The sequence below is a fragment of the Vombatus ursinus genome, unplaced genomic scaffold (genome assembly GCF_900497805.2).
Source record: "Vombatus ursinus unplaced genomic scaffold, bare-nosed wombat genome assembly UNPS02014853.1, whole genome shotgun sequence".
NCBI classification, from domain to species: Eukaryota; Metazoa; Chordata; class Mammalia; order Diprotodontia; family Vombatidae; genus Vombatus; species Vombatus ursinus.
The window spans coordinates 360502-376115 of NW_020954631.1; the positions used below are offsets into that span (position 1 = coordinate 360502).

The window sequence follows — 15614 nt, forward strand, 5'->3', positions numbered from 1 at the left end:
TTCTTCTTCTTCTTCTTCTTCTTCTTCTTCTTCTTCTTCTTCTTCTTGTTATTATTATTATTATTATTATTATTATATTCCCTGTTCTCCTTGGTCACCCACGCCTGGAAGAATTCTACCTTCCGGACCTGTACCTCTTGGTCAGGCTACTGAGGTCAGCTAGGCTAAAACCCAAGCCTGAGAGCCCTCCCCAGGCCCCTTTTGCCCAATACCTACCTGTGAGAATTGGCTCCACGCAGAGGTCTTCTCACCACTTCCGGATCCTCCTCGGTGGCCATAGTCAGAGACACAGAAGCATGGTGGGATGATGAGGGAGGGTCCAGGGCATCCTGTGGGCACTAGTCACAGCCAGAAGATTTGGCCTTAAGATTATTGGGCCCAATTACCCCATTTTGCAGATGGGGAAGGTGAGACCCACAGAGGCCACAGAGCCAGTGAAGTAGACTCTTGCCCCCAGAGGTACCTCACATACTCACCCTGTCAGTCTCCGCCGTGAGGTCAGCATCATCTCCTTCTTCTTCCAGGGCACATGTAAGGGCCTGGCGGATCTCTGGGCCCAGATCCTGCAGGGTCTTCAGTCCAGCCTAGGGATGGGGAAGTCCAGGAGGGCACCCAAAATTGGGTTTAACGTTCCCCACTCCATCCCCTGCCCTTTCCCTAGGCAGGCCTCTTGTCCCCCAGGTCTAGCCTCTTCCTTCCCTTTCCCTCCTTTCTCACAGTGAACGCCTAATGGTGAGATGAGATGGACTGTGGGACCGTAAGGCTGGCCCCCAGGAGAAGCCTGGGTTCTGACTCCCTTCCCTAGTCCCTCCCAGCCTGCCCACAGACCCGAAGGGCAGATGAGTTGCTTGGCAAGTCTTCAGCCCCCAGCAGACCCTTCTCTTTCCGACGCCGGAACTTTCGGAAATAATCCTGGATCAAGAATGTGGCATAAAATTTCCCAACAGTTACTTCCTCCTCTGTGGCCAGACATAAAGGAGGGAAAGCACAGAACTTACCATTTGGGTCCTCCTGGTAGCAGGGCTGGGTGGTAGGGAGAATGCAGGAAAATGGCGGGCGGGACAATGGAGACTCATGGACTCATTGACTCAGCCAGGGTGCTTAGAGATCATAGCTGGTTCCTGGCCCATCCCATAACACAGGGAAAGGGAGCACCGGAGGGGAGGGGATTGGGGACTGGGCTGTGACGAGTGGGGGAGTTTGCAGCCCTCCTACCATCAGGAGGCGGGATGAGCTCGTCCAAGAGTCTGGGCTTGGTGTGCTTCCAGATCTTCCTAATGACGACTCGCAGTTCCTGATTGGCCCTCTCCAGGTTCCCTGGGTGCGGCAAGGAAGACAAGCCAGAATGACCCCTTCCATTGGCCAGGGAAGTCACTCCACTTAGGCAATTGGGGTTGGAACTCCACTCCTCCCATCCATCCCTTCCTGGGCTCCATCCTACCCTCAGTCTTAATCCTCAGAGATGTCCGGACCAGGGCAAAGAGGGTGGCATTGAATGTTACTGTTCCATCAGCATTCAAGGGCATGTTCATGGACACCAGCCGCTGCAGAGGCCAAGGGCTTGTGTCTCTCACACACACACACACACACACACACACACACACACGTATACACGTGGGAGGGAGAGATGGGTATGACAGAGACATGGGATAACCTGGCAGATTCTGAGAGGAGCAGTTCCCTAAGGGGCCCAGGCTGGAGTATTTTGGGGATAGGGAATCTCTGGGAGCTGAGAGAGTTTTAGGAAGCTTCTGGAGGGATCTCAGTGCTGGGGGACCTTGAGTGCTTCAGGAGGGTCCAGGGTGTCAGGGATTGGGTTGAAGGATATTCCAGGCACCATGGTGGACAGACCTTGCAGGCCACACGGTGAGGACAGAGCTTCCCAAACCCCAAGGGAGGCTGGATGCGCCGGAGCAAGGCCACCACGTCCAGATGTTTGATGTGGCCCCTGGTTAGCCCAGAGAGAAGAGGTCAGAGCCTTTCAGGCCCCAGGGCCTCCCAGACCTCCCAGGCAAGCAGGCCTCTGACTTCCAGGGTAAGGAATGGGATAGGTTTTGGTGGGCACAGGACTCGAGGGTCTGGGAGGGGTCCAGGAATATAGGGCCTGGAGTGGGGCACTGCCAAGTTAGGGGACGGGCTCATACTTGGCCCCAGGGTCGTACTCAGACCAGACCCTCTTGAACTCGTCCAGGTGGTGGGGGCCGAGGATGGACCAGTCCCGTGTCAGGTAGTCAAAGTTGTCCATTATGACAGCCACAAATAAATTGATGATCTGCCGCAAGATGAGGGGAGAAACAGAGTTAGGGGAGGGGCCCCTTAAGAACCAGGGCCAGAAGGGAGCTTAGGGGGAGCTGAGGCCCCCCAGAGAGTGGAAGGCCCTCCATCACCATTGGCAACCTCTAAGATTATCAGCTCCTGGGCTCAGATTTGGAATGAGGCTTTTAGAGGTGACCCAGGCAGAGCCTTCAAATTTGTGAACCCTCGAAACAGGAGGGAGAAAGGTGCTACAGGTACAATGACCCCATTTTACCGACAAGGTAACTCAAGCAAAGTCAAGTAACTTGTCCTCAGTGCCACAGGTAGTGCTTCCTGACTTTTCATTGGGTTTGGCCTTCCCCACCCAAGCTATTGGATCCTTGGCTCAGAGCTGGGAGGAACCTTCAAAGCCTCTCACTTTACAGAGGGGGAAACTGAGGTGGAGAGTGTGAGACTGACCCAGGTCACAAGGAAGTTAGGGTGAATTCAGATATCATCCTTCTCAATCATGGCTGCCAATCTCATAATGGGAACAGTAATAGGGGATCGCTTCTGTTCAGCAGTTTGCCAACTTTCAGGTGAGCTATGATTAGGATTAATAACATCCTATATTTAAGAGGGGCAAGGAACCACTGAGGTCATTGACAGAGGAAACTGAGGCTCATAGAGGAGATCTCACTCTGCCTGGCCCCACCCAAGTCACTAACCCCAACAGTCTTGGATGGAGGTAAGGGGGCTTAGAAAGAAATCAGCAGACCACCCCCACCCCCCGCTTTAAAGAAACCCCAGCAATGGGAAAGGCTTGCATGACCATCGAGTCCCATTTCATTTTTCAGAAGAGGAAATTCAAGCCCAGAGAGGGGTAGGATCACACAGTAAGTGAGGTGCAAAGTTGGCACTGGAGCTCAGGGCTGCACATTTCCAGTGCAGGGCTCTTTGGATGACACCATCCTCAGAGCTGGAAGGAGCCTTAGAAACAATGTAAGCCCCAACCTGTGTTTTCTAGATTGTGGAACTGAGGCTCTGCCACGGGACTTGGGGGAGGTTGTGGGGATCAGCGGAGTCTGGGGACAGGTCCTCTGCTCTGTCCCCTGGGAGCTCACCAGGAATGCACAGAGCATGAAAAAGCTGATGAAATAGACAATGGCGAAACTGCTTCCACAGGTGTACTCTTCGCCAGGTCCGAAGTCTGACTCAGGGTCACAGCGCTTCCCAGGCAGGCTGGCCAGCATGATCTCTTGCCACGCCTCTCCGGTGGCGCACCTGGGCCAGGGCCCCACAGAAGAACATAGCCAATGAGGGCTAGAGCCAAGGCCCAAGCTCAGGGGACAGGACTGCAGCCAAAAGGGTCCTCAGAGAGCAAGCATCTAACCCCACCTCCATCATTTTACAGATATTGGGGGGGGGCGGCAACTGAGACACAGAGAAAGGGACTGGTCTGAAGCCACAGAGCAAGTCGTCAAATAAGCAGCTCCGAGGTATAAGCTGGGGTGGGGGTGGGGGCAGTCCAACCTGCTGAGGAAATTGAGAGCCAGAGAGGGCCAGAGACTGGTCACACAGGCAATTAGTAGTTCTAGGTATCCGTGAGCGATCCTATTTCTCTAACAGAGGTTGGCAACCTTTGAGACCTAACATGCTTGAGTCTCCAAGGGGCACCGAGAGAGCTGAAGGGCCAATCTCTTCCTATTACAGAGAGCCCAGGTGGCAGAGCTGGGAAGGCCCTTAGAGGTCACAGAATCCACCCCTCCCCTCCTTGCTTTAGAGAAGGGGAAAGCAGGCCTCAGAAAGATTGAGCCACCAGTGTCAGCTGCAGCATGGCATTGTGAAAGCCAGGCCAGACCCAGGGGCCCCAGGGCCTTCCCCCAAACGGCGTTCCTCACCGGAAGAGCAGGAGCACAGCTTGGGGGAAGGTCTGGAAGTTGTTGTTCCGGTTGATCTGAGTTGTGTCCTGGAGGGCCACCTTCCCAAACATCTGAGAGAAGACGGCAGAGGATGATGGGGATGCCCCTGAGGGGAGCCGGCAGACCCTCCCTCCTCTTCTCTTCCCCTCCTGGAGGCTCACCTGCATGCCAATGACAGCGTAGATGAAGAAGATCATGGCAATCAGCAGGGCGACATAGGGGAGAGCCTTAGGGCCAGTGGCAGACGGACACACAGACACAAAGAGAGACATTAAGAAAGGGTCAGCACCAGACACCGAGCCTGGGGCAGCGGACAAGGAAGGACCCTCCCTGATCCCTCCCAAGTAGCCACCCACTCGATTCTTAGTCGCCAACTAGGTACCAAGGACAGTGATTCTTCACTATTGACATCCAAGAAGCCCAACAGAAGGGAGGCAGGGGACAGCTTGGTGGTCACCTGCTTGTCACCCATTCCGCAAGCCCAGCAGCCCCTCCCTAGACTCCACTGCTGCAAGCTGTCTCTTTCAATTTTCCAACCTGGGACAAAGCTCTGAGTCTCCTTACAAAACCTCATCCTAGTTATGCTTGTCAGAGAGAATTCTGGGAACTGTAGTCCTGGGAGAAGCAGGACTAATTCTAAGAGTTATAGCTTTGGGCTGGGGGGGGGAGGGGAAACAGGAAGAATTCTGGGAGTTGTAGTCCTAAGTTGAAGCGAATAATGTGCATGGACTATATGAGTTGCAATCCTGGGAGAAGCAGGAAAAAAATGTGGGTTGGAACAGAATTCTGGGAGTTGTAGTCCTGGCACAGGGAGGAGCAGGGAGAATTTTGTGAGGTGAGCTCTTGGGTAGGAGGGAGCCAAAGACTTTACCTGGAAAGACTTGATAAAAGTCCACAGGAGTGTACGGATCCCTTCCCCCTTACTGAGAAGCTTGACTAGCCTCATGACACGGAAGAGGCGAAAGAAGGTGATGGAGATCCGGGAGCTATCCTCGGAGCTCTGGAATGGAGGTCCAAACATTGAGGACCTCCCCCAGGCCACTGCCTCTCCAAGATGCCCCTTGTCCCATCCCTGGACACCTTCCCCCAACTTCTGCCCATGCAGATCCTCTAGGGAGCTGGGGACGGAACGAGGGCATATATGAGTCGGCAGTGAGAAAAAAGGAAGAGGCCGACAGTGTCCCAATCAAGTTACCTCACCGAGGAGTCCTCCATTCTGAGGGTGATGGAGATGGCAGAGGAGAAGATGGAGATGATGTTGGAGATTATAAGATAGACAACAGACAAAAATGAGGCAAGGGAGAAGACAGAAGAGATAAAGGAATAATAGAGGCAACAATGGAGATGCCAACAAAGAAGAGAGGGAGGAGGATGAAGACTATGAGGAAAGATGAAGGCCAAGGAGGCTCTGGGGAAAAAATGGAGACCAGCAGAGAGGAAGGAGCAGATGGCACTGGAGACCGTGAAGAGGACGGAGGGACCAAGAAGGAAACAATGGAGAAATCAGCAGAGAAGGTCACGGAGAAAGGGTGGAACGTGGAGAAAACAAGGAAGGAGATGACAGAGGAGACTAGGCTGAGTCCAACAGGGAGACGGAGATCATGCAGGGGAGTAGTATTCTCACATTGACCTCAGTGACTGCGATGTCCACCACACTGCCTACCACGATCAGGGCATCAAAAGCATTCCAGGCATCACAGAAGTAATGCTGAGGTGAGGAGGACTGATGTGAGAAATCCAGGGGAAGTGGTAGGAGGTACCCACACCAGGAGCCCCAAGTTCTACTGAAAGTAGCCTTGGGCCAAGATCCAGGCACATGAAGTTCTTATCCTGGGCACTTCTCCCAATTTGCTGTGTGACCTTGGCCATATCCTGTCCCCCCTCTAGGCTGGAATTACCCTCTTCCATTAAATGAGGGGTTTGGATTCAACGATCTCTGAGCTCCTTCCCTGCCCCAGCCCCCCAGCTGTGAGTACTGCATAGCTTGGCCTGTCCAGGTCTGGACCCCCTCAGGAAGGTGCCAACCTTGGGCTTGAAGGCAATGACCTTGAGCAGCATCTCCACAGTGAACAGGCCTGTGAAGACCATGTTGAGGACATCCATCGTGTAGCTGAAGGGAGCTGTCTGTTCATAGTGCTGGGGAGAGAAAATGGGACCATGAGAAAGGAGGAAGGAAGGAAGCAAGAAGGGGATAAGCATGCATTAAACACCTGTGCCCGGAACAAAGATGATCTTGGTGGATCCTCACAACAACCTAGGGGGGAGGGGCTATTGTTATGATCCCCGTTTTCCGGATGAGGAAAATGAGGCAGGCAGCAGTGAAGTGACTTGCCCAGAGTCACACAACTAGGAACTGAGGCAGGTCTTCCTGACCCTCTCCGCTAGAACACAGAACATGAAGGCTAGAAGGGACATTTGAAAGAGGGGGAAAGTGGGGTACAGAGTGCGGCAGGGACTTGGGGTCTCCGAATGTCTTAAGGACCATTCAATACAATCTCCTTACTTTAGAGAGGAAGAAACTGAGACTGTCAGAGAGGCAGGGACCTGTGGGAGTCAGGTCTCGTCGGATCCAATCAGAGATCATTGAGTCTAACCCCTTCCTTTTATGGAGGAAGAAACTTAGCCTTGAGAGGGGCAGGCGCCCGCCCAGGGCACACAGGGTCAGGAGGTGGGGGATGGGATGCCAGGCGGGTGATGGACCTGCATAGCCAGGGCAATAGTGTTAAGCAGGATGAGCAGGAACATGAGGTACTCAAAAGTTGGGGAGTTGACAGTTGCCCAGACTCGGTGTTGATGCCTGTTCCTGGGAATGTAGCGTCGAAGAGGCTGGGCTTTCAGGGCATATTCCACACACTGGCGCTGTAAGAGAGAAGGCAGAGGTCAGCGGTGGGGGCCAGGGCGCGAGGAGACGCCATGTTGGGGTGAAGGCCAGGACCTGGTTCTTGTCGAGTTCACAGTTCTTGTACTCTCGCTCGCCCTGGGCTCGGAAGGTGATGATGACAAAGCCCACAAAGATGTTCATCATGAAGAAGGCAATGATGATGATATAGACGATGAAGAAGATGGAGATTTCCAGCCGGTAGTTGTAGATGGGGCCCTGGTCCTCCGCATGGGCATCTATTGCCTTGTAGAGCAACCTGGGCGGGGCAGAGGGGACCAAGAGATGGAGTCCACGGCATAGGGTGATACATGTTCAAAGACATAGAAGGGAACCGAAGCATCCCAGGGAAGAGAAGTGACTGGCCCAGGGTTTTTCAGGCAGTGAGCAAAAGAGCTGAGTGAGGAACTCACCTGCCAAGGTACCTCCCAGGCACAGGACTAAAAGGTTTTAACTCTGAGTTTGTGTGTGTGTGTGTGTGTGTGTGTGTGTGTGTGTGTGTGTGTGTGTTACTGGGGAGGGTCCAAGGGTGGGACAGTGAGGGAGTCCAGACTCTCAGAACTAGAGAGGCTGGGAGGCTGGGAGGCTGGGGATGGAGACTTGGAGGGGACTGGGCTCTCCCCTGCCGGCCCCTCCCCATCCCACCCCCCATTGTGTGAATGCAGAGTGGAGCTCACGAAGGCCAGCCTTCAAAGGTGGAGACGGTGAAGAGCGCCATCATGGCCGACAGAACGTTGTCAAAGTTGAAGTCACTATTCTGCCACACACGCTGCCTCATGACAGGATGGGCCACATCTCCATCAGGGTACACAAGGAAGGTGCCTCTTGGGGGGAGGGGAAGGAGACAGAGGGTTTGAGGAGGAATGGAAGGGCTTGGGGGGCTTTCCCAGGCACTCAGAAGGACACAGCATGGGGCTCCCAGGGACCAGGAAGGGGATTTTCAGGGCACTCACTTGCACTCTGTCGGTGTGTGTTTGGCCTCATCCGTGCAGCTGTACAGTTTCCCCTATGGAGATACAGAGGCCATGGAGCAGGGAGTGGGGGGAAGGGAGGAGTTTGTCCAGCACAGGCCCTATGGCATTTGGCTCCCATTAGCCTGGCGACTCCCTACCTTGAAAAGCTGGACCCCAATGCAGGCAAACATAAACTGGAGCAGGCTGGTCACAATCAGGATGTTGCCGATGGTGCGGATGGCCACGAAGACACATTGGACCACGTGCTGAGGACACAAGAGTGGTGCCCAGGACTGGACAAAGAAGCCCTGCACTCTGAGCCCTGCCCTGGGTCAGGGAGACTCTGGGAAAACCCAGTCACCTTGAGGCCCTTGGCTCGATTGATGGCCCTCAGGGGACGGAGCACCCGCAGCACACGGAGGATCTTGACCACGGAGATGGCGCTGGAACTGAGAGCCGGAGCCAGAGTCAGCCTCACCCTACCTTGGAATTCTGGGGCTCAAGGGCCCTGTCTGATTCTCTGGCTAGGATCCAGCTCAGGCTCTAGAGGAGACCCATATCTGGTTGGGGGGTCAGAGGGCCCAGGGCTAGGATTCAAGGGGTAGGGGTCTTGGCTTCCAAATTCAGAAAGTCTTGAGTTGGGGGGGGGGTCCCAGGTTTGAAAGGTTCTGGTTTCTGGTCATTCCTGGTTTGGTGGTCCCAGTTTCATTAGATCTTTTGAGGAATATTCCTAAGTTTGGGGTTCCTAATTCTTAAGTGAGCCCATGTGACTACTCGAGGGTTGGGGCCCAGGTCTTAGGAGGAACTCACTGGATGCCAAAGGAGATGAGGGATACACTGACCACCAGCAGGTCCAGCAGATTAAACCAGTTTCGGCAAAAGGAGCCTCGGTGTAGGAAGGCCCCAAAAGCAGTCATCTGGGGGATGGGTGGGTACAAGAGAGCAGGGTGGCTCAGCCCCAAGGATACAGATGGGCAGATTGACAGGGGGCTGCTGGGATGGGGCTGGGAGGCTCACCTTGAGCAGGATCTCAACAGTGAAGATGGAGGTGAAAGCATAATCAAAATAACCAAGGACCTGAATGGAGGACAGGGTGTGGCCATTAGCCAGCCCCTCTGCCTTTGCTTCACCTCTGGTTCTGCTCTCTGATTTGGCCTCTCTTTGGATTTCTCTGGTCCAGCCTCCAACATCTTCCTATGTCTTTTGGTCTCTCCTGCCGCCTCCCCCCCTCCAGTGTCTCAAGGGTCAAGGGCTCTCTCTCTCTCTCTCTCTCCTCTCTCTGTCTCTCTCTGTCTCTCTCTCTCTCTGTCTCTCCTCTCTCTCTGTCTCTGTGTCTCTGTCTCTCTCTCTCTCTCTGTGAATGCCTCTGTTTCCCACTCTGCCCCTCCAGCATGTGGGCCTCTCTCAGGAGGGCCATCTCAACCTTTCTCTGCATCTCTATTTCTCTGTGGGTCTCTCTTTCATATCTCTCTGGTTTTTTTTTTTTTCTTGTTCTATCTTTCTCTAGTTCCCTAAGACTGTGCGTGTGTGCGTGTGTGCGTGTGTGTGCATGTGCATGTGTGTCTGTCTGTCTGTGGTGCTTTTCCTGTTTCTTGGTTTCTGGATTCTCCCCTGTCTGGATCAGCACCCAGAACCCAGGCCTTCCAAAGTGTCCTGGGGCTGGCCATCCAGAGACCAGCAGGTCTCAGAGCAGAGCAGACTCCAGCTCACATCCCCTCCAGCTAAGGCTCCCTGCCCCACTTGTCCCACCCTCTTCTCCCCCTCCCTCTTTCCCATCCCACCTCCTGTTCTGGGCACAACAGTCAAATCATTACTTTTGGGAAAGATGCGTTCCCAGACTCCTGAGGGGACCCACTCAAGCATCCCTCTGACTCCCCCTTGGGGACCCAAACTTCCCTCCCTGTTGTTTTCTCCCTCTAGACCGTAAGCTCATCCTCGGGGCAGGAATGTCTGTGGGTCTCTTGCACTTTTTAGCCCCAGGCGTCAGCCCTCTCTCTGCACGTCCTTGGGGCACTGCGGGCTCTCCCCATCCCTCCTCCCCCTCTCTGCTCCCTATCCACCCAGCCAGCCAGCTGTCCCTCACGTGGTTTCGGAAGGAGTGAGCCCGGATGGGGTCCTCGGCAGCCAGGGAGACGCTGCTCAGGATGATAAATAGCAGGATGAGGTTGGTGAAGATGCGGTGGTGGATGACAGCGTGACAGCTCACCCGAAGCCTGGGACAGAGAGCGAGTAGAGATCGTGGCTCAGCCTCGTCCCTGCCTCCCTCGTGAGGCTCCCCCACAGCCTTCCGAATCCTCATGGGCTCCTCAGACACTCACGGGTTTGTGCGACTGAGGCAGAAGAAGGCACTGCCCTCAGGGATGGGCACCACTTTCTCTTTGGGTACCACTTCCTGTAGGCGTTCTAGCCTAATTCCTTCCTGGTCATCCTCCTCTTCCTCCTCCCCCGAACCTGGCCCAGGAAGGAAAGCAAGGTTAGCACGAGGAGGGAAGGAATAAGCATTTCTTTACAGAGTGCACCTACTGCGTGCCAGGCGCTATGCTCTGACCCCTTGGGCCCTCCCTATCGCTGGGATCATGGACTGAGTGTTGGAATGGCCTTTCACTCTTTAGCCCACTCATTCATTTTACAAGATGAAGGAACTGAGCAAGTTTAAATGAAGTCAAGTGACTTACCCAAGGTCACACAGGCAAGTGGGAGAGCTGGGATTTAAACTCTCAGTCCACGGATTTTCTAGGAGAGGCTCACAAGATCCTATTGTTCTCCTCTGCCTCCCCCTCCCCCTTCCACCTCACAGGCTGACAGAGTTGGAAGGGTGCTTAGAGATCATCTAACCAAACTCCTTTTGTGGGTTGAGGAAACTGAGCCAGAGAGGGGAAGCTTCCCTCCCATCTCCTGAGACCCTTTCCAAGCCCATTCTCCATTACCTCCATCTTCACTTTGTTCTTGCTCTTCCTTGTCCTCTCCACAGGGCACCTGGGAGTGAGCAGCACAAGGCTCAGGACCCCCCCCAAGTTCTAGCCCCCCAAGTTCTGTCCCAGCTGAACTCACCAGCACTCTGTTGTCTTGGGGGCTGGTACCCTGCTCAGCATTCTTCTCCCTGCTCAGGCAGGAAATGGTGGGAAGGGTTGTGGGGATGGGGTTTAGAGGGAATCCCGCCACCCCCCGCCCAGGTGAGATGGGTGAGGTAGGGAACCAGTTTCTTGTCCCTTGGCCTAGAGTAGCAAGAAGGATTCTCGGAAGGTGGGGGGTGGTCCTCACTTTCCCCGGCCCTTGGAGGTGCTGGCATCTCCCCCTGCCAGGTTGTCCACAGCAATGGCAAGGAAGACATTCAGTAGGATGTCTGATGGTTTAAGTTCAGGATCCTAGGACCTATAGACATTCCTTCTTTCCTTCCTCCCCAAAAAGGGTGTGTGGAAGCCCATACCACCCATAGGCCCATACCGCCCATAGGAGAAGCAGGAGCCCAAGGGTGAGTGAAAGGGCTCAGTGTCTGTGGAAGCCCACGGATGAGCAGGGAGCCAGGGATGAGTCTGGGGGTCTTTGGGCTGAGGGAGAGTGGGAGGAACCCGAGGGGAGGGGGCTGTGGGTTGAAGCTGATGGGAAGCAAGGCCCCAAGAGTCAGAGGGAGGGGGGCGCAGAGGGCGTGTGAAGCAGATACAGTTGCCGCAGATAAAGAGGATGATGAAGTAGATGCAGACCAACATTCCAGGGAAGAAGGGCCCCCCGTAGGCTAGGATCCCATCATACATGACCACGTTCCAGTCCTCGCCAGTGAGGATCTGTGGGGCCAAAGTCACTGTTGCTGAGGGGAACGGAGTCCTTGGCCCACCCCCACCCACCCCAAACCCAGGCTTGTGTTGGGTTCCCCTCCTCCCCAGTATTCTCCCCAGCCCCCAGTCTCCCCGCCCGGCCCCCAGTCTCCCCACCCAGTCCTCAAGGTCACCCTGGCTGCTGGAAGCCAAGACGTGACCTGGAAGACAGTAAGCAGGGCTTGGGGGAAGGTATCAAAGGTGCTCCGTTTGGTGTGGGTCTGGTCAAAGTTGAATTTCCCCCCAAAGAGCTGCATCCCCAGGAGGGAGAAGATGATGAGGAAGAGGAAGAGAAGCAGAAGCAAGGATGCAATGGACTTCATGGAGTTGAGAAGTGAGGCCACCAGGTTGCTGAGGGATGCCCAGTGCCTGGGGGGAGGGGAGAGCCTAGTCAAGGTCTGGGCAAAGGTCAAGGCCAGGGAGCTGTTGTCAGGGTCGGGTTGGGGTCGCCACCTTCTCCAGGGTGAGAGTCGGGACAGGGGTGGGTTAGGGTTTGAAGTGCAGACTGAACAGCAGAGTTTCTGAGAATTAAGGTTCGAGATCTGCTCCTCAGGGTTAGGGTCATTATCTAGCAGAAAGTAGAAAGCAAGGTCACACTGCAAGTTAGATGCAGAGCCGGGTCTGAAAGCAAAGCAGGGAATTGGAGAATAGAGGACCCAGATGTGGGGGCTCCAGCATTCGCGCCACAGGTTAGTGCCAGAGAAGCCAGGAAGGAAGCTCTGAAATTTTGGAGCTAAGTTGACTGCAATCGCCCTCCTCTGGACTTCTCCATCAGACCCCAGGAGCCTCGAATGGCATCCACTCCTCCCTCAAATTGGAGAGCCCCCCCAGGCTAGCTCCCTCGTCTCACTTCCCACCAGGCTGCACTCCTCTGCACTTTGCCATCAGGCCCCTTCCCGCCCCCAGACCTTCATCCCAGCCCCTTTCAGCTTCCTCTGGTGTGCATAGTGCCTGGCACAGAGTGGGCACTGTATAAATGCGCATTATTTTATGATTGTTATTATTATTCTCCCCCCAATAGATCATAAGCTCTTTCTTTTCTTTTGTATTCCCAGCACTTAGCACAGTGCCTGGCACACAGTAAGTGCTTAATAAATGTTTATCAACTGACTGACCGAAATCCAAGCCCCTCTTTCCCCAGCAGGTGTAAATTCAGAGACTCAGAGCTAATCCCACTCTGTGGGAGACGACATTGCAAGGAAGCTGAGAAGGTCCAGCTGAGCAGCATCGTGGGTAGACAAAGCCCTAGGGTCCCTTAGCCATCTGTGGCCTTTGGGAGTCGGCTCCAAAGTCTTCTCTATGGCTCTGTAGACAGTAATCATAACGAAGGAATGTTTGCTTCGTTTTGTCACGATAGCATACTGTAGGCACTTAATAAATACTTGGTATTCAACAATCTGTTGAATTGGTGGCCTCGGAAGAGCTCTGCTCTGGCCAAAAAGCTCTATGGTTACCACCACCCTACTGCCACCTGGTGGTAGTCAATAGTTTTCTCAAAGGTGGAGCCCAATAGGCCGATCTTACCAGGAGTCGGACAGATGGATTAGGGGGCCGCTGAACCCGATGGGATAAAGAGGCCTGTCAGGTGGCTGGCTGGTGGAGGGACGTGGGGAGGGGATGGCAGGGAGGGGTGGGCGGAGGCTTCTCAGACCTGGTCACCTTGAAGATCCTCAGGAGGCGAACACAGCGCAGCACTGAGATCCCCAGCGACTGCATGGCCCCAGCCTCCACCAGGGCTGTCTCTAGGATGCCTCCACACACCACAAAGCAGTCGAAGCGGTTGAAGAAGGAGGCTGCGTAGGCGGCTGGGCCAAGGCCATAAAGTTTCAGAAGCATCTCCGCAGTGAATAAGCAGAGCAGGACCTTGTTTGCATATTCTGGGGGGGGGGGGGGGGGGGGGGGGGAGGATTTGGGGGGTTTTGGGGGTCCTGGGCTATCTTTCTTGGGGCTCCATAAGGGCTCTGCCTCAGTGGGGTCCTGGCATCAGGGGCTCCCAAGGGCATTTGGGGGCAGGGAGGATTTAGTTGTCTTAGGAGGTCTCACCCTGGATTTGTGTGAGCCAGACCGGCTGTCCGTGGTGCTCAGAAGCGATGGTCAGCGTATTCAGAAAGACCAGAAGCAGAACAGTCCAGTAACAGGCCACAGATTTCACCGCATGGCGGCAGTGGGCCCTGAGCGCCCTGTTGGCCCTTCGGACCCTGCGGCTAGGGTGGGGGTGGGGGAGGAAGAAAGGAGGACTTGGTGGCCTCCTTTCTCCACCCCTCCCTCTGCTCCTAGGCTACCACTGAGAAGTGATTATCTAATCCATTTCCATGGTTTCAGGGAGTTTCTTGAACTGCTGCCTGGACAGCTCCATCTGTGTATGGTGGATCTAAGGCCATGCAACCCAAGGACACTGGGGGAGGGAGGTTCAATGGCTAGGTCTTCTGGTTAGTAATCATTAGATGTGGGATTTGAATTCAGGGCCACTCAGCCCAGAGCCATGCTGGCTCTCTGTCTTAAACTCAACACACACCAAAGCGAATGCGTCCATTATCTTCTCCCCCCAAACCACTCCACTTCTCCCTAGCTTCCCTATCTCTGGCAAGGGGGCCACCATCTTCCCAAGCCTCCCTGACAGGGTCTATGTGGCAGTTTTCTTTGACTCACAGTACTCATCCAATCCTTCCTCTCTCTCCTGGTTCAGGCTCCCATCACCCCTTGCTCCCATCACTACTGTCATAGTCTCCAAACTGGTAACTCCCCCAAATCTCTTCCCCTTTCCAAGCATCTTCCTAAAGCCTACTTCTTTCCCTGTTCCAGAAGCTTCATGACTTCCGAGGGCTCCTAGGAATGAATGTCCTCCCCTCAGCCCTCTGCAGGCTGCCTCTGATCTGCCCACTTTCCAGTTCTACTGTCCAACATGCTGTCTCCCACTTCCGTATCCATGTACGAGCCCTCCATGAAGCCTTCTCTGGGAATCTTGGCAGAATGGCGGCTGGGGTGGGGGGAGGAGGTGGGGAAGGGCCTGGTGTGCAGTCACAGGAGATTCCTAACCCCAGGGCTGCCTTGGCTCTTCCTACAAACTTACCACAGCCTGGTCTTCATGATCTTGGCCCTGCCAAATGGAAGGGGCTAGGCTGAGTCTGGGGAGGGAGGAGTTTCATTTGACAGATCTGTGAACTGAGGCATTTCAGAACCCCCCTCCCCCACCCTGGGGCATCAGGACAGACCCTGCCTGGCTGCTTGGAGTGGGAGGGGGCACTCACAGGTTTCTACTACAGGCGTTCCCTGCCTCTTCATCTTCCTCAGCCCCAGTGTCTGCACTCATTGAACCCGTTTCACTAGCTAGAAGCAGAGGGGGAAGGGGAGAGTATGACTAGAGGAGGACACCCTCTGGCCGTCTGTGTCTCACCCAGGGCCCCCCTTCTCCCATAGACCCATACCACCCATACGTCCATGTCACCCATACACCCATACTGCCCATAGGCCCATATGCCCATAGGCCCACACCACCCATAGGCCCATACCACCCATAGGCCCACACCACCCATAGGCCCATACGCCCATAGGCCCATAATACCCATAGGCCCATATCACCCATAGGTCTGTACACCCATATGCCCATACCACCCATATGCCCATGCTGCCCATATGCCCATAGGCCCATACCACCCATAGGCCCATGCCACCCATAGGCCCATGCTGCCCATAGGCCCACATGCCCATAGGCCCACACCACCCATAGGCCCATACGCCCATAGGCCCATACCACCCATAGGCCCATACACCCATAGGCCCATACCACCCATAGGCCCACACCACCCATAGGCCC

At 54.8% G+C, this 15614-nt stretch overlaps 1 protein-coding gene across 1 annotated transcript in view; it reads right to left on the reverse strand.

Annotated features, from left to right (window-relative positions):
* The window catches only part of CACNA1F (calcium voltage-gated channel subunit alpha1 F), a 24662-nt gene that overhangs the window by 4739 nt on the left and 4309 nt on the right, over positions 1-15614 (reverse strand). Inside the window, exons 11-42 of the mRNA XM_027841187.1 lie at positions 15049-15158; positions 14871-14897; positions 13844-14004; positions 13452-13677; positions 11962-12169; positions 11650-11770; positions 11250-11331; positions 11040-11088; positions 10882-10964; positions 10307-10432; positions 10072-10201; positions 9006-9065; positions 8799-8905; positions 8350-8437; positions 8147-8254; positions 7989-8041; positions 7713-7859; positions 7093-7294; positions 6858-7016; positions 6183-6293; positions 5782-5865; positions 5029-5202; positions 4319-4384; positions 4137-4228; positions 3360-3519; positions 2145-2272; positions 1852-1948; positions 1442-1544; positions 1216-1317; positions 829-959; positions 477-584; positions 217-338 (exon numbers count right to left, since the gene is read on the reverse strand). Coding sequence (XP_027696988.1) covers positions 217-338; positions 477-584; positions 829-959; positions 1216-1317; positions 1442-1544; positions 1852-1948; positions 2145-2272; positions 3360-3519; positions 4137-4228; positions 4319-4384; positions 5029-5202; positions 5782-5865; positions 6183-6293; positions 6858-7016; positions 7093-7294; positions 7713-7859; positions 7989-8041; positions 8147-8254; positions 8350-8437; positions 8799-8905; positions 9006-9065; positions 10072-10201; positions 10307-10432; positions 10882-10964; positions 11040-11088; positions 11250-11331; positions 11650-11770; positions 11962-12169; positions 13452-13677; positions 13844-14004; positions 14871-14897; positions 15049-15158 — 3725 coding nt within the window. The remainder of the gene's footprint in view (positions 1-216; positions 339-476; positions 585-828; positions 960-1215; positions 1318-1441; positions 1545-1851; positions 1949-2144; positions 2273-3359; positions 3520-4136; positions 4229-4318; positions 4385-5028; positions 5203-5781; positions 5866-6182; positions 6294-6857; positions 7017-7092; positions 7295-7712; positions 7860-7988; positions 8042-8146; positions 8255-8349; positions 8438-8798; positions 8906-9005; positions 9066-10071; positions 10202-10306; positions 10433-10881; positions 10965-11039; positions 11089-11249; positions 11332-11649; positions 11771-11961; positions 12170-13451; positions 13678-13843; positions 14005-14870; positions 14898-15048; positions 15159-15614) is intronic.